Source organism: Aethalodelphis obliquidens, unplaced genomic scaffold, assembly GCF_003676395.1.
Source record: "Aethalodelphis obliquidens isolate GAN/ISIS:26980383/991018 unplaced genomic scaffold, ASM367639v1 scaffold23, whole genome shotgun sequence".
Lineage (NCBI taxonomy): Eukaryota > Metazoa > Chordata > Mammalia > Artiodactyla > Delphinidae > Aethalodelphis > Aethalodelphis obliquidens.
Genome location: NW_020837967.1, coordinates 8,281,649 through 8,302,506, shown reverse-complemented (window position 1 = coordinate 8,302,506; position 20,858 = coordinate 8,281,649). Strand labels below are relative to the sequence as shown.

At 38.8% G+C, this 20,858-nt stretch overlaps 1 protein-coding gene across 14 annotated transcripts in view; it reads right to left on the bottom strand.

The window, feature by feature from the left end:
• Nucleotides 1–20,369, bottom strand: part of ABI1 (abl interactor 1) — a 105,780-nt gene extending 85,411 nt beyond the window's left edge. For 10 of the 14 annotated variants that reach the window (XM_027121681.1, XM_027121685.1, XM_027121682.1 and 7 more), the window contains exon 1: nt 20,043–20,369. In XM_027121681.1, the coding sequence (XP_026977482.1) occupies nt 20,043–20,159 (117 nt within the window). In that variant the 5' untranslated portion in view covers nt 20,160–20,369. The remainder of the gene's footprint in view (nt 1–20,042) is intronic. The other 4 variants (XM_027121689.1, XM_027121693.1, XM_027121694.1 and 1 more) reach the window with 4 other exon arrangements.
• Between the last annotated feature and the right edge of the window lie 489 nt (nt 20,370–20,858).

Genomic DNA, 20,858 nt, shown 5'->3' with positions numbered 1-20,858 from the left:
AAGAATAGCCAACACAATGCTAAATACAACTTTGAGACCGAAGTTGTACTACCCAACTTCAAGACTTACTATAAAGCTACAGTAATCAAGACAAGTGTGGTTCTGGCAAAAGGACAGACAAATAGATCAATGGAACAGAACAGAGAGGCCAGAAATAGGCCCATATAAATATAGTCAATTGATCTTCGACAAAGGAACAAAGGCAACATAACGGAGCAAGGAAAATCTTTTCAACAAATGGTGCTAGAACAACTAGAAATCCACATGCAAAAAAAATGAATCTAAACAGAGATCTTACATACTTCATCACAATTATCTTAAAACAGATTACAGACCTACCCAAAATGCAAAACTATAAAACTCCTAGTTTTATAGGAGAAAATCTAGAGACCTTGGGTTGGGCGATGACTTTTCATTTATTTATTTATTGGCCACACGGCGCAGCTTGTGAGATTTTAGATCCCCGACAAGGGATCGAACCCGGGCCCTCAGCAGGAATTGAGCCACGGAGCCCTAACCACAGGACTGCCAGGGAATTCCCGGGTGATGACTTTTTAGATACAACACCAAAAGCATAATCCATGAAAAGACAGAATTGATAAACTGGACCCATTAAAGTTAAAATTTTCTGCACTGCGAAAGACACTGTCAAGAGAATGAAAAGACAAGACACAGACTGGGAGAAAATATTTGCAAAATATGCCTGATATGGGACTTCCCTGGTGGCGCAGTGGTTAAGAATCCATCTGCCAATGCAGGGGACATGGGTTCGAGTCCTGGTCTGGGAAGATCCCACAAGCTGCGGAGCAACTAAGCCCATGCGCCACAACTACTGAGCCTGCGCTCTAGAGCCTGCAAGCCACAACTACTGAGCCCACGCGCCTAGAACCCACGCTCCACCACAAGAAAAGCCACCACAATGAGAAGCCCTTGCACCGCAACGAAGAGTAGCCCCCGCTCACCACAACTTCAGAAAGCCTGCTCGCAGTAACGAAGACCCAACGCAGCCAAAAATAAATAAATAATTTTTTTAAAAACCTGGTAAAGAACTGTTATCCAAAACACACAAGGAACTCTTAATCGCAACAATAAGAAAACAGATAATCCAGTTAAAAAATGGACCAAAGACCTTACAGACATCTCATCAAAGAAGAGACACAGATAGCAAATAAGCATAGGAAAAGATACTCCACATCATGTCATCAGGGGAATGCAAATTAAAATGAATTATCACTACACACCTATTAGAATGGCCAAAATACAGAACAATGACAATACCAAATGCTGATAAAGATACGGAGCAACTAGGACTTTCATTCACTGATGATGGGAATCCAAAACTGTACAGTCAGTTTGGAGGTGAAAACTTATGTATACACAAAAACCTGTACATGAATGTTTATAGCAGTTTTTACTCATAATTGCCAAAACCTGGAAGCAACCAAGATGAACAGATAAATAAACTGTGATACATCCACACAATGGAATACTATTCAGAGCCAAAAATAAATGAGCTATCAAACCATGAAAGGACAAGGAGAAACCTTAGATGAATATTACTAACTGAAAGAAGCCAATCTGAAAAGGTTACATATTGTATGATTCCAACTATATGATCTTATTTAAAAAGCAAAGCTTAGGAGACAGTAAAAAGATCACTGGTTGCCAAGAGTCAGGAAGGAGGGAGGGATGAATAAGTGAAGCACAGAGGATTTTTAGGTCAGTGAAACTACTGTGTACTGCAGAATAATGGTGGACACATGTCATTCTACGTTTTTCAAAACAAAGAATGTACAACAACAAGAGTGAACCCTAAACTACGTAAACAAACTACAGACTCTGGGTGATAATGATGTATCAGTGTAGGTTCATCAGCTGTAACAAATGTACCATCCTGGTGGGGGATGTTGATAATGTGGGAGACTGTACATGTGTAGGGGCAGACAGTACATGGGAAGTCTCTGTGCCTTCCATTCAATTTTGCTGTGCATCTAAACCTGCTTGCAAAAAGTCAACTGGAAAAGAAAAAAGAAAGAGACAGAGAAAAAAATAAATCCATTCACCTCAGTATGTTAGCTCAAGCACAGTTTTAGTACATCAACAGTATAGTTCAGGCTGTAGAACAGGGCTCAACAACTATGACCCTCAGGCCAAATACTTACCCCCCATTTTTGCAAACAAAGTTTTATTAGAACACCTTCACACCTATTAATTCACATATCATCTATGGTTTTCTTACTACAATGGCAGAGCTGAGTAGTTGTGACAGACCACATGGCCTGCAATGCCTAAAATAATTATTATCTGGCTCTTTGGGAAAACATCTGCCCACTCCTGCTCTAGAACAGTGATTTCCAACCCTAGGTGGACATCAAAACCCCTGGTGAGCTGTTTAAAAAAAGTCCAGAGCCCTGGACCCAATCTAACCCTCACCTCCCCCCAAAAAGATTACAATTTCATTGGTCTAGGGTAGTGCCATCAGGTATTACTATATCAATACAAAAATGTGTAAAATAAAAAAGGAAAATATACAAGATAAAAATCAGGTTATCCAATAATATAAAAGATAAAGGCAAGATGTTAATACACAGACCACAGAGACCACAGAGTACTACATAATAAATCAGAGCCATAAGTTTGGCTCTGATCTCCACGAATCCACAAAGATAAAGAAACAAGAGCAGGGGCTTCCCTGGTGGCGCAGTGGTTGGGAGTCCGCCTGCCGATGCAGGGGACGCAGGTTCGTGCCCTGGTCCGGGAGGATCCCACATGCCGCGTAGCCGCTGAGCCTGCGCGTCCGGAGCCTGTGCTCCGCAACGGGAGAGGCCACAACAGTGAGAGGCCCACGTACCGGGGGGGGGAAAAAAAAAAAAAAAAAAAGAAACAAGATCATTACATGACTTATAGTATCCATGAGGTCAAAACATCTTGGTGGAAGTAAACTTTTTTCCGAAGACTTGTGCCTGACTATAAAAAGAATGTTTTATTACAGTTCTTCTCAGCGACATAAATATGTCATTTATTCCTCTCACTTTACACCACCTTACCTCTTCACTCAAAAACGAAACAAAAACCCTGAGAGTGGCAGGGTTTTCATATAGACAGTACCATCCTACCTGCCTGCCTTTCTTTTCTCTCTCTCTCTTTTTTTTTTGGGGGGGGGGCGGAGGGAGGCAGGGGGAATAGGGGGAATAAGGATGAGTGTAAGAAATGTGCAACTGAACTGGAGATAAGTGGCTCTATATTCCACAAGATATAATTAAACACTAATAATAAATCCAGTAACTCAAGCAGTCCCCAAGTTATTATACTTAGTTGATACAAAAGGGATTTATTCAGACCTATAATCCATTTCTCCTGCATTTACCCACTTACTGAATGGCTTCTGTTGATTACGCCAAATGTGTCCAGATGAAAGAACACAATATATATCAGGGCACAGCAAAAAAAAGCACAGTGTCATCTTACCAGTGTTAAATTTAAAATGTGGTTTCTCTGTTTCCAAATGTGGGAAATACTACACTGGTTTTCTACAGTTTAATGCCAGCAGTTTGGGTATATTTTTGACTGAGACCTCATCTCCTCCACTACCCTCCCTTGCATCTGACACTATCAAAAACGAATTATGTGTAGCTCTTTCAAACTTGTCGTGGTACACATGATTTTCCTACTACCTAGATCCCTTGCCTCCCAACCTCCCCTTCCGCTTAACTCATGACTCAGAAAAACTCACTCCATGAGAAATTTAAATTTCCCTGAAACCCCCAAACATTGCACTGTTCCTTAAAATTCTCTCTGAAAGTTCCTTTTTAAAAGGGACAGTTCTCAATCCACATATAAGCCACACATATTTTGAAGGTACTTATAAAACGATTCTAAGTGTCTAAAAATCCAGCAATCTATAATACAGAAGATTACGACAGAACATCAAAATTAATGTTAGAAGGAGGAACTTGCCCCTCAGCCTCATGACACCACAGCACACAGCCAGAGAAACCTTAGAGTGCCTTTCCTCTCTCCTCCCGCTGCCCACTTCTACCCACACTGCCAGCTAACAGTCAAGTCTTATTCCTATTTTCCAACCCACTGCTCTGCCAATCAATTCAATTGTGGAGGAGTAAAAGCTGGAGTGTGCCGGAACCAACTGTGTACTAACGGCTGAAAAAGAGAAGGTCCATAGATTCACTTCTGTGACTGCAAATTACCTTCTGTGGGCATATTGGCTTTACGCTGGAGGAGAATGGCTCCAGGTGAAATAAGTCATCTTTGAGTTCTCCCTTTCCCTATCCACCATATCTCCTTCACCGAGCTTCCTGATTCTTCTTCTTGCACCTATTTCTTCCTTTTCCATCTTAACTGCAGCTATCTCAATTCAAGAACAGATATAACAGTCCTCTAACTTGTCACTCTGCATCCAGTCTGCCCCTTCACAAATCCATCCTGCACCAATGCCAGACGAATCTTCCTCATCCTCTGTGCAAAAAGTGGAAGGATACAAAACAACTTGACGGTGGTTTGGGGGAGGGGATGAACAGGCATATGGGGAGAAGGAAGGGAAACTCTAGGTTTTGCTTTTAATACAACTGAATTATTTAATCTTTTATGGGAATCTATTAATTACCTAGATGCTCTTTTAGGAAAAAAAATGCTGCTTGACATTTTTTCTTTCTGTAAGCAAAATTCTACAAACTGCCAAAACTAAAAACCTTTCAAAAGTTACAATTATTTTCTTCTATACAGAACATTTCCTCATTTAAATGTAAGTACTACAGATCAATTTTCTCTTCCCTAAATTTAAGGCTTTATAATCTTCTATCATTCAATGATTTTTACATAACTATACTGCATATAACATAGACATCACAACACCTGGAGTCTTATCATAGAGTAGGCAATTAATAACTATTCGTTGAGCATCAAACAACTAGTTGTTGAATTACTTTTAACACATCTCTACAGCCTCAAACACTCCTCCTTCTAGAAAAGAAAAATAAGTAGTCACAGCCCATCACAATGATTCCAGGCACTAGAGAGTTTAGATAATTCACGACCACTCGCTACCATCACCTCAAGATCAGCCTCCCACCAGCTCCTCTTAAGCTCCTTCCAATCCATACATACTCCAGCCTCCTTCCAATCTGTTCTCCACTCTGAACACAAGTAATCTTTATTTTTTTAAAAGGGCTTCAAATGCTTGTCTTTTATTTATTTATTTATTTTTGGCTGTGTTGGGTCTTCATTTCTGTGCGAGGGCTTTCTCTAGTTGTGGCAAGCAGGGGCCACTCTTCATCGCGGTGCGCAGGCCTCTCACTATTGCAGCCTCTCTTGTTGCGGAGCACAGGCTCCAGACGCGCAGGCTCAGTAGTTGTGGCTCACGGGCCTAGTTGCTCCGCGGCATGTGGGATCTTCCCAGACCAGGGCTCAAACCCGTGTCCCCTAAATTAGCAGGCAGATTCTCAACCACTGCACCACCAGGGAAGCCCAAAACACAAGTAATCTTTAAAAAGTAAAAATGATAATGTCATACCATTGCTTAAAATTTTCCACGTCTTCGCATCAGCCTCAGAAAAAAGACCAACATCCTTAACATAGCCTATAAAAAACTTATTTGATCTGGTCCCTAAGTCCCCACAGATCACTTTCCCCTCTTTGCTCACTATACTCTAAAGCACACAGGTTTATAACTTGTTCAAAATCATTCTGCTCATAGAGAACGGACGTATGGACACGGGGAGGAAGGGAAGGCTGGGACGAACTGAGAGAGTAGCACTGACATATATACCCTACCATATGTAAAATAAATAGCTAGTGGGAAGCTGCTGTATAGCACAGGGAGATCATGTCAGTGCTTTGTGATGACCTAGAGGGGTGGGATGCGGAGGGTGGGAGGGAGGCTCAAGAGGGAGGAGATACATGTATACATATAGCTGATTTACTTTGCTGTACAGTGGAAACTAACACAAGATTGTAAAGTAATTATAATCCAATAAAGATGCAAAAAAATAATAATAATAATTCTGTTTTCCCTCACCTTTGGGCCTGTATACATAATGTTCCTGTTCCCTCTGGTAAGGACACTGTTGTTCCTTCCCTCAAAATTTCTTGGTTAACTATATTAAATTTGGTTAATTATATTCACCCTTCAGATCTCAATCCCAACATTACTTCTTTGATATGCCAGGCTGGGTGGGAGCAGCTGACATACACTCTCATGTCGACATGTGCTTCCCTAGACAAAATTTATTACAGGATGTGATTTATTTGATTAGCGAGGGAGGCAGAGATTTTATCTTAAGGGCAACCATTACATCTGATTCACAAAATATACTTAGGCACATGATAGTCAAAAACTGCTGAATAACTGAATAAGTGACTAACTAATATATTCTGTCATACAGTGAAGTATGCTACATATAATTACACATATTTCACTTTATTGGGCATTCCTATGGTTCCAACTTGGGAACCCATAAAAATTTGCCAGTTTTCTTTAGGATCTTTATGGCATTCTCTGATTATTCTGAAAGAATGGGAGTATCGCCAGTTTGTCTCCCCACTATTCATAATAAAGTCTAAATATGATTGAATATTAATTTTAATGAAATGTGGAGGTGAAAAAGAAAAAAAGATTTCGCAACCTTTTTGAAAGGGAAATGGTTTAAAAGAGAAGTGGATTAATCCAAAGCTTTTTTCATGAAAAGCATAAAAATAAATAACAGAAGAGGGAAAATGTCAGAGAAACAGCTGAAACAAAAAACATATTCTCCATTTTTTTGTCTTTTTCTACTACTTTAGTTGGGTCATTTTTATTTTTTTTGAGACAAATACTTTAGTACAGAAAAGGAAGATATGTACCATAGGTAATATCGACAACAGATTTCTTCAACTCTAATTTGGAACATACTCAAATTAGAAATAAACTAAATGATTAAGATAAACACTTTAAAATTAGTGTTTCATACTGCTTCATAAAAATCATATAATTTAAACAACTTCCTACTAATCAAATAAATTTATTCAAACAAATTACCAAACTTTTGGCATGGGTAAAATTTGGAGAAAACAGATATATGAAACTAATACTATTTCAAAATTAGTGCTGAAAGGTGAAATATACAGAGCAATAATAAGACCCATAATATAAGAAACTATCCAAAATGATTAACATAGTATATGCTGTACTAAGAGAATTCCTACACAAGGAACTTTAAATTTTTTATGAGGTATTTACACAAGCTTTTAGTCAGAGATGCGCACTACAGATAGTGCTATACAAAGATATTTAAAATTCAGAGTCCCACTATTACCATAAATGGAAGACATTAAGTCTACTAAACCAATCATCTATACCAAAGTTTCTCCAAGTGTGGTCTGCGGACTACTGAGGATCTCTCACACCCTTTCTGGACGTTCACAAGGTCAAAACTATTTTCATAATAATACTAATGCTATTTGCCTTCTCTTCTGGCAAGATGCCTTTTAACATTCTGTGTGACAAAATGAAAAGTATATATAAAGTAATTCTGCATTCTAAGTACAATAGGAAAAAGCACTTGTGCAATTTAGTTGCAAGCTGAATAAGCCATTTTTCCACGGAACTTCAAAAAACAACTGACAAACTATGGTTAATCAGATAGGATATTTGGCAGACATTTTCCTAAAAATGAACGAAGTGAGCCTATCATTTCAAGGAAAATAACTGGCAATATTTGTTGTCAACAGTAAAATTCGAGCTTTCAAGTAAAAAATAGAATTTTGGAAACCTTTCATCCACCAGTGTGAGCTTGGAAGCTTTTCAATACTTAAAGACTCATAAGATCTGTAGTGATATTAATGAATGTGATTTTTTTCATATCGTATAATGAAATGTGTCAACATTCAGAAGGATCCACATAACTAAGTGAACAAATACTTTCCATCCAAATGACCCATGCAATGAATTTTAATGTACTGGAGTATAAAATGTTCATCGGTATGGTTTCAGAGTCCACACAGCAATCAACCTTTAAGAACTACTATCTGCCGAGTTTTGATACAATATCGAAGAAAATTATCCATAATTCTATGCACAGGCTATTAAAATACTCCTTCCTTTCTAACTACATAACTGTATGAAGCCAGATTTTCTCACATAGTTCAACCGAAATAAAATATCACAACAGGCTGAATGCAGAAGTGTCTTCTAGCTGTCTTCTAGCCAGTCACTAAAGAGATGTGCAGTAATATAAAACAATGCCACTCTTCTCATTAAACTTTTTTTGTTTGGGAAACCTGTGGATATTTTTCAGAAAATTATTATTTACATTATTTATCTTAAAACCCATTACATGTTATTTTAAATGAATTAATAAACATTTTAAACTTCTCCATTTTAACTTTTGATACAGTAAATACTGATAGATATAACCACCTAAAGGAAAGTTCTCTGGGATCCTTGATATTTTTTGAGCGTATAAAGGAGTGCTGAGACCGTAAGTTTCAGTACTGTTGATCTATACAGTGAAGGAATAAAGACAAAGATGTCTAATTTAACACAATCTCACTTATATTTTCGCTCTTCAGCAAGACTGAAAAAGTGATTTTAATAAAAAGATTTTAAGAATGTTTAAGAGGAATCACAGTTCATAACAATCTGAATTAAACCACTTCCTGAACAACCTATTTATTCAGTATCTTGATACCTTAATTATGACAAAGTAAACATTTAAACATAACATTTGTTAACAACGAAATAGAAGGAATAAGTGTAAGTAAATTGGCGATTTTTTTTTAGAGGAAATTGAAGGACTAACTCAGAAACAAACTAATGAAAAACATCAGAACTATAGGGCTAAAAGTTAGAGACAAACTCTACTAAAAACCATCAGAATTGTAACTTTAGACATAATCTAGTTCAAACTCGCCCTTTTTTAGAAGATAAAATAAAAGAGTTAAAGGCTGGTTAAAATACAACTAATTCGTGATAGAACTGAGGACCAGAACTAAGCTTCCAGACTCCTTAAACAGTTCATGTAAACTTTGGAGAGCTTATGTGCCTGGCACTGGAGATATGGGAATAAACAAGACAAACGTGGTAAACCTGCTTTCTTGTAGATCAGCATCAAGTGTCAAACATATGTAATGAGCACCACAGAGGAAACATATAGGATTCTATGAGAGCATTTAATAGGGTATAAATTGACTTTGTAGGACAGGGAAGAGGTGTTTAAGAAAGAAACCTTATTGCTGTCATCCACCAACATCCTAATTACTCCCCTCCTTCGCTAAGGACTCACTAATTCATCACTATTCCTATCATATTCTTAGTGATGTCAACATTCACTCAGATAATCCACCCAAAACTCTTGTCTCTCAGTCATTTGACTTCCTGAATTAAAACAATCTTTTCTTCCATTTTTTCTTCATCACTGTCAAAACCTCCCATGGTCATCACTAGTAATTACACCATTTCCAAAAATCTAGATTTTAAAAATCCCACATTCTAAACACCCAACTTCTATCTCTGCAGTTTACTCTAGTACCTCGATTCCAACTATCCTTACATTTCACAGGACTTCCCACGTATTAATTGTCCCAGTTTTTCACTGTCTTTGCAGCAACTAAGATGTGCTGCGAGTATAAAACACAATCAGATTCCAAAGATTTAGTACTTTAAAAAGAATGTAAAATATCTCATTAACAAACTATTTTTTAATACAAATTTTTAAATTTTGGCCGTGTTGGGTCTTCGCTGCCGTGCATGGGCTTTCTCTAGTTGCGGTGAGCAAGGGCTACTCTTCGATGCAGTGCTCAGGCTTCTCATTGCAGTGGCTTCTCTTGTTGCAGAGCACGGGCTCTAGGTGCACGGGCTTCAGTAGTTGTGGCATGTGGGCTCAGTAGTTGTGGCTCACGGGCTCTAGAGTGCAGGCTCGGTAGTTGTGGCGCACGGGTTTAGTTGCTCTGCGGCATGTGGGATCTTCCACGACCAGGGCTCAAACCCGTGTCCCCTGCATTGGCAGGCAGATTCTTAACCAGGGAAGTCCCTAACAAACTATTTATGTTGATAACTTATTGAAATAATTATATTCTGGATGCACTGGGTTAAATAAAATGTTATTAAAATTAATTTCAACCTATTTCTTCCTACTTTTTAAATGTGGTTTTTAGAAAAATTTTAACTTAGATATGTGGCTCACATTATATTTCTATCTGTGGTACCTAGGATAGTACCTGACACTTAGTAGGTACTCAAAGGATTTTGATCAAATGAAGAATGAATGAATGAATATAGTAATTTTTCATTTGAACTATAAGACCTGACAAATGAATAATATTCAGACCAAGAGGAACAAATTTTCTAGTCAGATAACATTTGCAAAGGCAAAAAAACGAAATTTCAAAAACTGAAAGGCCAATATGACTGACTGGTTAAGACGAGGGTAATGGGATGAATGCAGTAAGACTAGAAAGACAGGAGCTATGCTACATATGGCCTAATAGGCCTCGCTGTGAAACTGCATATTTATGAGGAATCACTGACTAACTTTTAAGCAGGGAAGTGACATGATCAGATTTCCATTTTGAAAGTGACATTCAAGTGGCACAGTGTGGATAATAGCGAGGTGATCAGAGGGGGTACGTGGTGATGAGAAGACAGAAGCTACAGCAGTTGTATAAGCTTTACACTAGGAGATGGAATAGACAGATTTAAGAAGAAGATTCAACAGGACCCGGTACAGATGAATCAGTAGTGGTAGTTGGGGAAGGAGGTGCCAGGAAAGAATAATGGAGGAGCCAAGAACGATGCCCGGGTTTCGAGTGCGTGAGTCAGCGGAAAGTAAGTAGTAGGAGAGACTGGGGAAAGGGGATGAGTTCAGTTTCTATAAGTCTGAGGTACCTGTGACTCAAACAAGCAGATATATGGATTGAAATTGCAGTGGAAGAGAGATCATTCAGATGGGAATAACTAAAACAGCCTAAGGGGGTAGGTGTAGAAAGGAGCTCATACAAAGTCACTGTAATATTTCAAGGTAAGGGAGAACAAAGGGCCAGACGGTAACAGGAAAAAGTAGAAAAGAATGTCATCACAGAAGCCAAAGAATTAGCTTTAAAAAAAAAAAAAAAAAGAGGGAATGGTCAATTGTGTGAAGTGATGCTGAGAAAACAAGCAAGAAAAGAACTAAACACTGATCAAGAAGCTTGAGATGCTTCAATTCTGGCTGCACAAAATCAGTAAGGAGAGAAGAAATAAAGATATGAGAAGTGTAAGTTTTCTAAAAAGGCAAGCAAGGATGGGACCCAGAGCAAAGATAAGGACTGACCTTAGCTAGGAGGAAGCACACCTCTCCTCCATTACAAGAAGGAAGCAGAATAGGACGAATGAGGACACCAGTAGGCTTGGAAATGTAGTGGTAAGAAAGTATATGTCTTATACAATGAGGTCTATTTTCTCTATGAAATAAAAGATGAGAAAGGAAAGAGATTTTAAAAGGGAAGAGAAAATTTAAAACAGTTTATGGTGTAAAATGACGTGGAAGGACTTCCCTGGTGGCGCAGTGGTTAAAAATCTGCCTGCCAGGGCTTCCCTGGTGGTGCAGTGGTTGAGAATCTGCCCGCCAATGCAGGGGACACGGGTTCAAGCCCTGGTCTGGGAAGATCCCACATGCCGCGGAGCAACTGGGTCCGTGAGCCACACTACTGTGCCTACGCTCTAGAGCCCACAAGCCACAACTACTGAGCCCACGTGCCACAACTACTGAAGCCTGTGTACCTAGAGCCCGTGCCCACAACAAGAGAAGTCATCACAATGAGAAGCCCACGCACCCCAAAGAGTAGTAGCCATTGCTCTCCACAACTAGAGAAAAGCCAGCGCACAGCAACGAAAACCCAATGCAGCCAAAAAATAAATTAATTAATTAACTTAAATTAAATGACGTGGAAAAAGAAAGTGGGATTGCTGGGCTATACTGAGGCCTCACTTTTGAGTGGTAACCATGATTTTTAAATGGCACTAATCAACCCTTTCCACTACACTGCCTCCTAAAAGTGTTTGTTACTACAAGTCTTAGGTTGCCAGTATTTGAACTAAGTATCTTTTTCCATATGCTGCATTACATACCTTTCTGGTGTTTAAGTAGAGGGCATTAATTCCCCATGGCCCAAATAAAAAGGGTTCCACAAAGTACCACACTTGCCTTTCAAGAAAATGAAAATAAAATTTACCAAACCCAATTTTATCACACCATGTAGAAATTACTAACAGTAATTAAACATAAAGTCAGGAAACAAACTAAAGGTAAATTAAATTTTTTCAGTAATACACTTTTTCATTAACAGTATTTTTGTTTCCTTTAAGTTTCAAGGAGATAAATAATAAAATTTTGCTCCAATCAAAAGCAGTTGAGAATATCCAGCTGCACATCTTACGTACTATGCTTCATTTAAGCTCTAAATAAGAATATAATTCACATTTGAATTAATAATTAGATAATCTCACAGAAGTGTTAGAATTTAATTTTAAAGTATACTATGACTGAAATACTTTCTGCCTTATTATCAGCAATATGAGTTTACCAATTGTACAATATAAAGTTTAGATATATTCGTTGAAAGCTGTATATGTGAGTGATATTACAAGGAACTTGTCCTGTCTAAGCTATATATATTTCTAAAAAGTTTAAAATTCGTGCAATTACCGTATTTGATATTACTTTGGTAATCAGCGGGAAAATTAACTTTACATATAAAGTGGAAAATTAGGCTCCAAGCCTTAATCCACACTGAAGTTCTGAGTGTATGTTCATGCCTGGAATTCCTTCTTAACACTGCAGTACAATGGTAGAAATTCAAAATTATCTACGTGCAAAATTAGGTAATTAGGTATTTCACAACAAAATACCACTATGAAGGACTCCTAGGTGTATATATGGAAAAGAACTGAAAACAGGCACTCAAATACTGTACATGAATATTCATAGCAATACTATTCACAACAGCGAAAAGGTAGAAACAACCCAAATGTCCATCAAAGGATGAATGAATAAACAAAATGTGGTATACTATACATACACTAGAACATTACTAAGCCATAAAGAGGAATACAGTACTAATACATGCTACCAAGTGAATGAACCTTGAAAACATTACGCTTTACATAAGTGAAAGAGACACAAAAGGCCACATATTGTATAATTCCATTCATATGAAATATATAGAATAGGTAAATTCATAGAAACAAGGCAAACTGATGGATGCCAGGTGCCGGGGGGTTGGGATGGGGACAAACTGCTTAACAGGTATGGGCTTTCCCGAGGAGTGATGAAAATGTTTTAGAATACATCGAGGCGGTGGTTGCAGAACACTGTGAATACACTAAATACCACTGAACTGTATGCTTTAAAATGGTTGGTTTTATATTATATGACTTACAGCTCAATTTTTTAAATTCCATTATGAAGCATATAATATAGCTATATTCTAATCAACCTATGGCAGGAATTACTAACAAAATGGTTTGTAAACTTAAAATACATTAACTATTTTAAAGCTCTCTACTCCTTATTGTCATAAATAAATCATAATAACATTCATTATCTTTTCCCCCACATATAGAAATTGTGCAATGGATTTAAATAAGCCTTTTATCTTTTAGAGACACGTACTAAAATATTTATGGATGAAATGATACATCAAAGATGGACTTTACAATAATGACAGACAGACAGGAGAGGATTACAGATGAAAGGAGACTGGCCATGAGTTGGTAATTGTTAAAGCTGGATGTTGAACACGTCGGGGTTCATTATGCCATTCTCTCCACATCTGAGTATATGAGTTTTTAATTACTGTGCTAAAAATTAGTAAAATAAGACTTTAAATGGTTTCCTTATACTTTAAGCTATACCTGAGATGGTACTACCAATATTCTTTAGTTGATATAAATCACAATTCCACAAACATCTGCTGAACTTGCTAAGCACAGATGCATATCAAAATTAGAATCTGATAACAAATAAATATTATCTTCCTTAGGATGTTTTGTTTTGCTTCCAGATTTTTTTCACAAATACTAGTTCACTACCAACTATTTCTCAGAAAATTTCATTTTGTAAATGAAGAAAATTAGTAAATTAGTTAGTTAAGTGTACCTATTTGGGTTGACACAGAGTGGTAATACTAAAAAACTTCAAGTCTCCTTTCTATGGAATTAATGTTTACAGTTAAAATCATCAGGTTAGCTATCTCCTTTAAAAACAAAATCCAGTAACTGACATTTTCCAAAATCAAACAATTGCCATTTTCTCAATATCATACTTTTTTAAAAAATCCCTTATTTTTTAGGATGGCGTCTTATTAAATAAATATTAAGGTCTAAAACATTTGTAGCCCCAGGGTTTGACTATTATTCTTCAAAAGTCAAACCATAACTTCAGTAAAAATTACAATCAACACAAAAAGACATTAGAAAAAATATATAGCTCCCCCCAAATTCAAACTTTTTAAATGCTCCAAAATTACCTTTCAACTATCACTTTTACCTTACTTTTCTTACAAACACTATTTTCATGGAATTACGTCTACACAATCTCCTAATGTCTGACTCAAATTCTTGTTCCAATATTAGCACTCTTCTTCTCTGGCTAATACATTCTTGCCTATTAACTCACAAATTTCTAATTCCTAGGACATAATTTAACTGAAGATACAGTTATTCTAAATGGCCACAGAGGGACTTTCCTGGCTATCCAGTGGTTAAGATTCCGAGCTTCCACTGCAGGGGGGATCCCTGGTCAGGGAACTAAGATTCCCACACGCCTCACAGCACGGCCAATAAATAAATAAATGGTCATAGATCAGAATCCAAATTGCCCAAATACCTCTTTTCTACCTCAAGGAGCATTAGTATTCTTCAGCTATCAGAACCAACTGGAGAAAGCAGAAGCACATAAGAGGAATTAGAAAAGTGTTCTTATCCTAAGGGATTATTTCAACAATTTTCTTTAAAAAACCCTCTTCTAAAGATACAAACCTACTAAAACTGAGGATCTAAACACACCAGAACTAGATCACAGTACCACACGTAAAGTTCTTATTATATTATAGTTACAAAAGGAAAAAAAGAGAGATGAATGGACTTTCATTAAGACCTAATATGCAAGGTCAGATTCTGCCTGTTTGACAGCAGCGTTAATGTTTAATTAATGTTATGACATGATATAGGTCAATCTAACAATTAACTGAGGATTTTTCATAAAATTATCTAAAATCCCATTTTATTGTGTTTATTGAGATATGACTGACATATAACACCATATTAGTTTCAGGTGTACAATATAATAATTCACTATTTTTATATACAGCAAAATGGTCACCACAATAAGTCCAGTTAACATTCATCACCACACAAATTAAAAATTTTTTTTTTCTTTCTTGTGGTGAGAACTTTTTAGATATACTCTAGTAGCAATTATACAATACAGTATTATTAACTAGAGTTACCATGTTGTACATTACTAAAACCCTGTTTAATTCATTTAGATTTCCAACCTATATCTCTAATTTTGCTAGCCACTGTTTTACTCAAACTTCCAAGTGCAAGTAAGATTTCTACCATTTCCAATCTGTCCTAATCTCAGCAAGCACTTTGACATCTTTACCTGAACATAGTTTGTGTGGAAATCAGAACTACCCAAAATATTTCAAGACATTTTTTTGTTTTGCTAACTTCTACTAATTCTTCTACAAATTTCCTTATCACAATTGCAAAGCTGATTCAGAACAGAAAAAAAATAAAAGGCAAAGATGCACAAGAGAAGAGGATCCACTGAGCTCAGTGAAAAACTAGCCTATGATTCCTGTAATTCAATACTTCAAGTGCCAAAGTTACCATCTTTTGTGATTGGGCAAGTCCCCAAATTACAAACACACCTGTTCTTATATTACAACTTGGAACGCAGAGGAAACAACAGTAAAACAGTTGTTAGTTTACCAGACATGACCCATCAGAGTCTATTCCATGACATTTCTGAACTAGTCTGAGTTCTAGACTCATTCACATCTGGAGACAGTGTGATATGGAAAGAGCATAGCCTTTGGAGCCTGTCAAGAGTTAGGGAGAAATCCTGACTGCCAATCCCTAAATGTGTGATCAAACAAAAATTCATTTAACTTTTCCAAGTCCCAATTTCCTCATCTGGAAGAGAATACTGCCTATCACAGAGAGTTTTTGTAAGGATTAAAGGTAATACAAATCAACCAGCACAGACTGTGAAAGAGTAGGTACTCAATAAGTAGAAGCAAGTTACTCTTCCCTTTTCTATTACCCTTTTCATACATTTCTTTTTATCCACTTAGGATACAGAATCAGAAAATCTGGGTTTGATTCTAGGCACCATCTCATACAAGATATGGAACTTTAGGCTAGGTATTCAACGTCTCTGAACCTCAGATTGCTCATTTGTTTAAAAAAAAAAAAGAAAGAAAAAATGATCATAATTATTGTAATACTTAAGTGACATTAGTTTATAAACTGGAATAAACTGTAAAGTACCAAAAATGTCAGCTTTTACCTACTCTAAAGTGCTCCCCCTCAAAAAATTATCTGCCTTCCAAGATCACATGGGTATAATGAGCAAATGAATATAAACTGACGTCATGGGTGGAGGAAATCAAGCTAAATTAAGTAGCTCACTGATGACATCCCCTTCATCTTCCCAGACTTTAGTATATACTTGTTAACCCAAACAAGCCCCTGTTGGCGGAATTCCGTGGAAAAAATTAAATTAAAAAGTTAAGCTGGGCTTCCCTGGTGGCGCAGTGGTTGGAAGTCCCCCTGCCGATGTAGGGGACACGGGTTCGTGCCCCGGTCCGGGAAGATCCCACATGCCACAGAGCAGCTAGGCCCGTGAGCCATGGACGCTGAGCCTGCGCATCCGGAGCGTGTGCTCCACAACGGGAGAGGCCAAAACAGTGAGAGGCCCACGTACCGCAAAAAAATTTAATTAATTAATTAATTAATTTTAAAAAAGTTAAGCTGTAAGGGAGACTTTTCTGTCCTTACCCTATCTATGCCGAGAAACCTTTCGTAACCAGTTTCTACTCCTTTTCACTTAGATCTCTGCCCTATTCCTCAAAATAATCCCCATGACAAAGGCAGTATGGACCCTAAAGTAGAGCAAAGAGAACTGGCCAGATGAACAAACAACTCTTCAAGTTGAAGAGTGACTGTCCTTGACACAATCCATCAGAAAATTCAAACTAAAGGTGGGAAAAGGCAAAGATTTTTCTTTATGTCTATAAAAATGTTTATATAAAGTACACTCTCTGCTTTGAGTATTATTTTCCCATAAGAATTTCAAAAACCCTGTCCTTTTTAAGATAGTGGACTCTTATGAGAAGTTTTGCTATTAATAATACAATTTAATAATTAAAGTCAACAAGACCAAAAGAGCTAATAAAGTGCTCAAGGACTCAATTGCACTACAGCCAAAAGAACTTGCCAGCTAAACACCTTACCTGAGCTGTACTTCCGAACTGTAGGAAAACAACAAAATGAAAAGTAAATTCTCAGGATAAAAATCACTCAGGCAATAATTTAACTCACCTTGGGTATAAAAAAATTCACAAAACACAAGTGACCATATACCTTCCCCAAGAGAAGGTATGTTTACATAGGGTGTTAGCCCTTATCCAATCGGTCACAGAAGGGATACAGAGAGATCTCAAAAGACATCTAAATGGATATTTCTAGTACTATGTGTTCCTTCTTCACAGCACCACAGCACATCACAAAATCAGCTACCATCTTCTGAGCCTGTCAGAGCGTGACCCTGTCTGAGCCTCCTGGGAAGGGAGCTAGTGGCCAGCTTCATGCAGCCCAAAGTTTAAAAGCTATTACAGTGCTATGTGTGAATTTCATTCTCCCCCCCCCCCCAGTATTTCTAAATATCTCACTGGTGTCAAGTTTAGGACCACCAAAAAAACTTGGGGCCAGTGACAGTGGATCTTGGCATCATGGTACTAACATGCTTAAAAGACTATGTGAGAAATAACATGATTTATTTTATTAGGGATATAATGAAATTTTAAAGTGCTTCAAAATTACGGTGGCAAGAGGAGAAAAGAAAAGGGTCAGGGGAAAAAAAAATGTACAGCACACAACTACCTGAAAAAGAAATAGCCAGAAGACAGGTTAAAACACGTTTGCATTGGCAAACACGTAGCAGTTAACACACCATATATTTGTCAGATTTCCCAACATGCAAAACGAAAAGAAGCCACCCCTTTATGAAGTGCCTATCTGCTGACTTCTACAAAGAAATGACTTTTCTAGAAAGGGGGCAATTTAACTTCCTGTGCTCTCCCTCTGACTTTCAAAATCTTTAAAACCTTCAGCAAACTGAGATTCACTTCAATTTTAAAGTTCTTCATGTGAAGTTGAATAAAACATGTTTATTTTTAATATCGATAACCTACAGAAAATTTTTCTGCTCGAAAACTATATCCACATTTCTACTAGATTTTAGAATATTTTTTTAAAAGCTAAATATAAAGTTTGCAAAAACAAGTAATACAGTAGATGTGGCAGGCATTCAACAAGTTTATCAGTGGAATTCCTAAAGTAAAAGCTTGAAAAAATTTGTGAGATGAACTCCTAGTAGTGCTACTGAAGATACAATGTTACTAATATGGAAACTGAGAAACATTCAAAATATTCTGAAAACAGTATCTCCTTCTAAAAATAGAGGAAAAGCATCTGCCAACACAGAAACCACTGGTTCTTAAAAATGATAATCACGTGGGATGCATTGCTATAAATACTTTAGTTCTGAACTGCAATAACCCCAGCCTCTGAAACCACGTTTTGGTCATGCCTTACCACTAACAAGCGAATTTTTGGTGCCATTACATTGATATAAAGGACTCTGCTACTTTTATTTGCTTCTACTGCAAAGTGTTAGTTTATGCAGTTAAAGATCTACACACCAAACTACCACACAACATAATTCACTTTCAATCATTAAAATAAAAGCAAACAACCGACTATCTGCCATAGATAAGGTCCAAAGAATTTTCTAATAAATTTAGAATGACATATTTGACGTTCTGGTTCTAGTTCGGGGATTCATTCTCTACATGTACTGTAAAGAGAGAAACCTCAGGAAAAAAGCAACCGGCGATTACACCATTCTATTTTAAGTTAAGTTACTTAAGAAGCCAGCAGTTCAAGAACTTTTGGGGAAGAGAGAGTATTGAAGCCATTTTTCCAAGCAGTTAAGGATAATTTGTGCTTTACACAAACGACCGCCCTAACAACCTCTAGAATATATTACGGTGGGGGCGGAAGTGAAAATGATGAGACGCGGGGGAGAAAACCCGACTTGAAAACGGACAGGCGGGCAGATTTACAAACCTTCAATTAACGGAATTCGGAGATTTAACTTCTCTTCTACGCCCTCCCTCGCTCCCCACCCGCTTCCTCCTCTCCTCGGGGGAGGTCTGTGTGATGTGACTCACGACAAATTTTAAAAATAAATAAATAAATAAAAGACACACCCTCTGGGCTGAACTGACATACTCTCGCCCCCACCCACCCTCCCCCGACGCACCCCCCGCTTCTCCTCTCGCTCCTGCCGCTCCTCCCCAAGCCTCGTCCCAGCCCTCTGCTCTCCGCTCGCTCGCCCGGTCCGAGACCCTCGGCCGGCGGAGAGGTGGCGGGGGGCTCCGGGACGGAAGGCCGGCGGGTGGAGGGCGGCCGGGGGGCAACGCGCTCGGGGGGCCGAGTCCGCGGGGAGGCGGACGGCAGGGGGGCGCCGGACCGCGGCGGCCGCTGCTCCGGGCTCCCTCGCCCATTTTCTCTCTCCGCTTCTATGGGTTTCAACCACCACGGCCACTTCCTGTATTGCAGCCCGGCCACCCGCTCTCTCCCCGACTGGGGCTGGGGTTGGGGCTGCCGCTGAGGTTAGCCAGTTCCCCACCCCGCCCAGTGGGCTAGTCACTCGGGCGGCCGGCGGCGGGTCCTCGGCCCGGCCGGCAGCGCCCGCCCGCGCGCCCGCGCTCCTCACCTGTATGTAGTTGTTTTCACAGTAGTCCGCCACCCGGGTCAGATTCTGATAACTCTCTATCAGCGCCCTCTTGCCAGACGGGATCTCCTCCTCTAGTAACATCTGCAGCTCTGCCATTTTCCACCCCTCTGCATCGCTTCCTCTCGCGTTAAAGAGACAGAGGCTGCAAGGTCCGCGGAGGTTTCGAGCACCTCACAGCCCGGATACAAACCGCCTGCCCGCCCTCCCGCCTGGTATTGTGGGACGGCACCTCCTCCTCGCTCTCCTCACGCTCTCCACCCGCCTCCACCCACTTCTCGCAGCCTCCCCAAGCTCGTTTTCTCGCGAGCCTTCCTGTCTTTCCCTCCCCCTTCCCGCAACCACGGGCTTTTTCCCCCCCCTTTGGCATGGCCTTCTGGGAATTGTAGTCTCTCACTGGCTTGGCCGCCCATCGAAAGCGCATGCGTCCAGGGAACCTCAGAAAAAGACCCGGGAGGAGAGCAATTAAAGAAGTTGGAACAAGGGTGGTGGTTTAAATCCCGAGTTTCTTGACAGCTCCGGGAGATGGCGCCACAGGGTGATTCTAGAGAATGAAACCGGTTCCCGGAGAAGGCTGTGAAGCTTGGCAGAACTTGGTTAACTAGGAAACGCCCTTGAATCAGATACCCATCTGATAAGGATTTAAAAGGACTAGAGTATGGAAAACTCCAAATCTTTACTTCCTCTATTTTGTTAGAGATAACGCGACTCAAGCTTTACTTTCTAAACTTCTGCAGGCTTTACTTTCTAAACTTCCTCAATTCACTTAAAATTTGGGTAACACTTGATATTAACAGC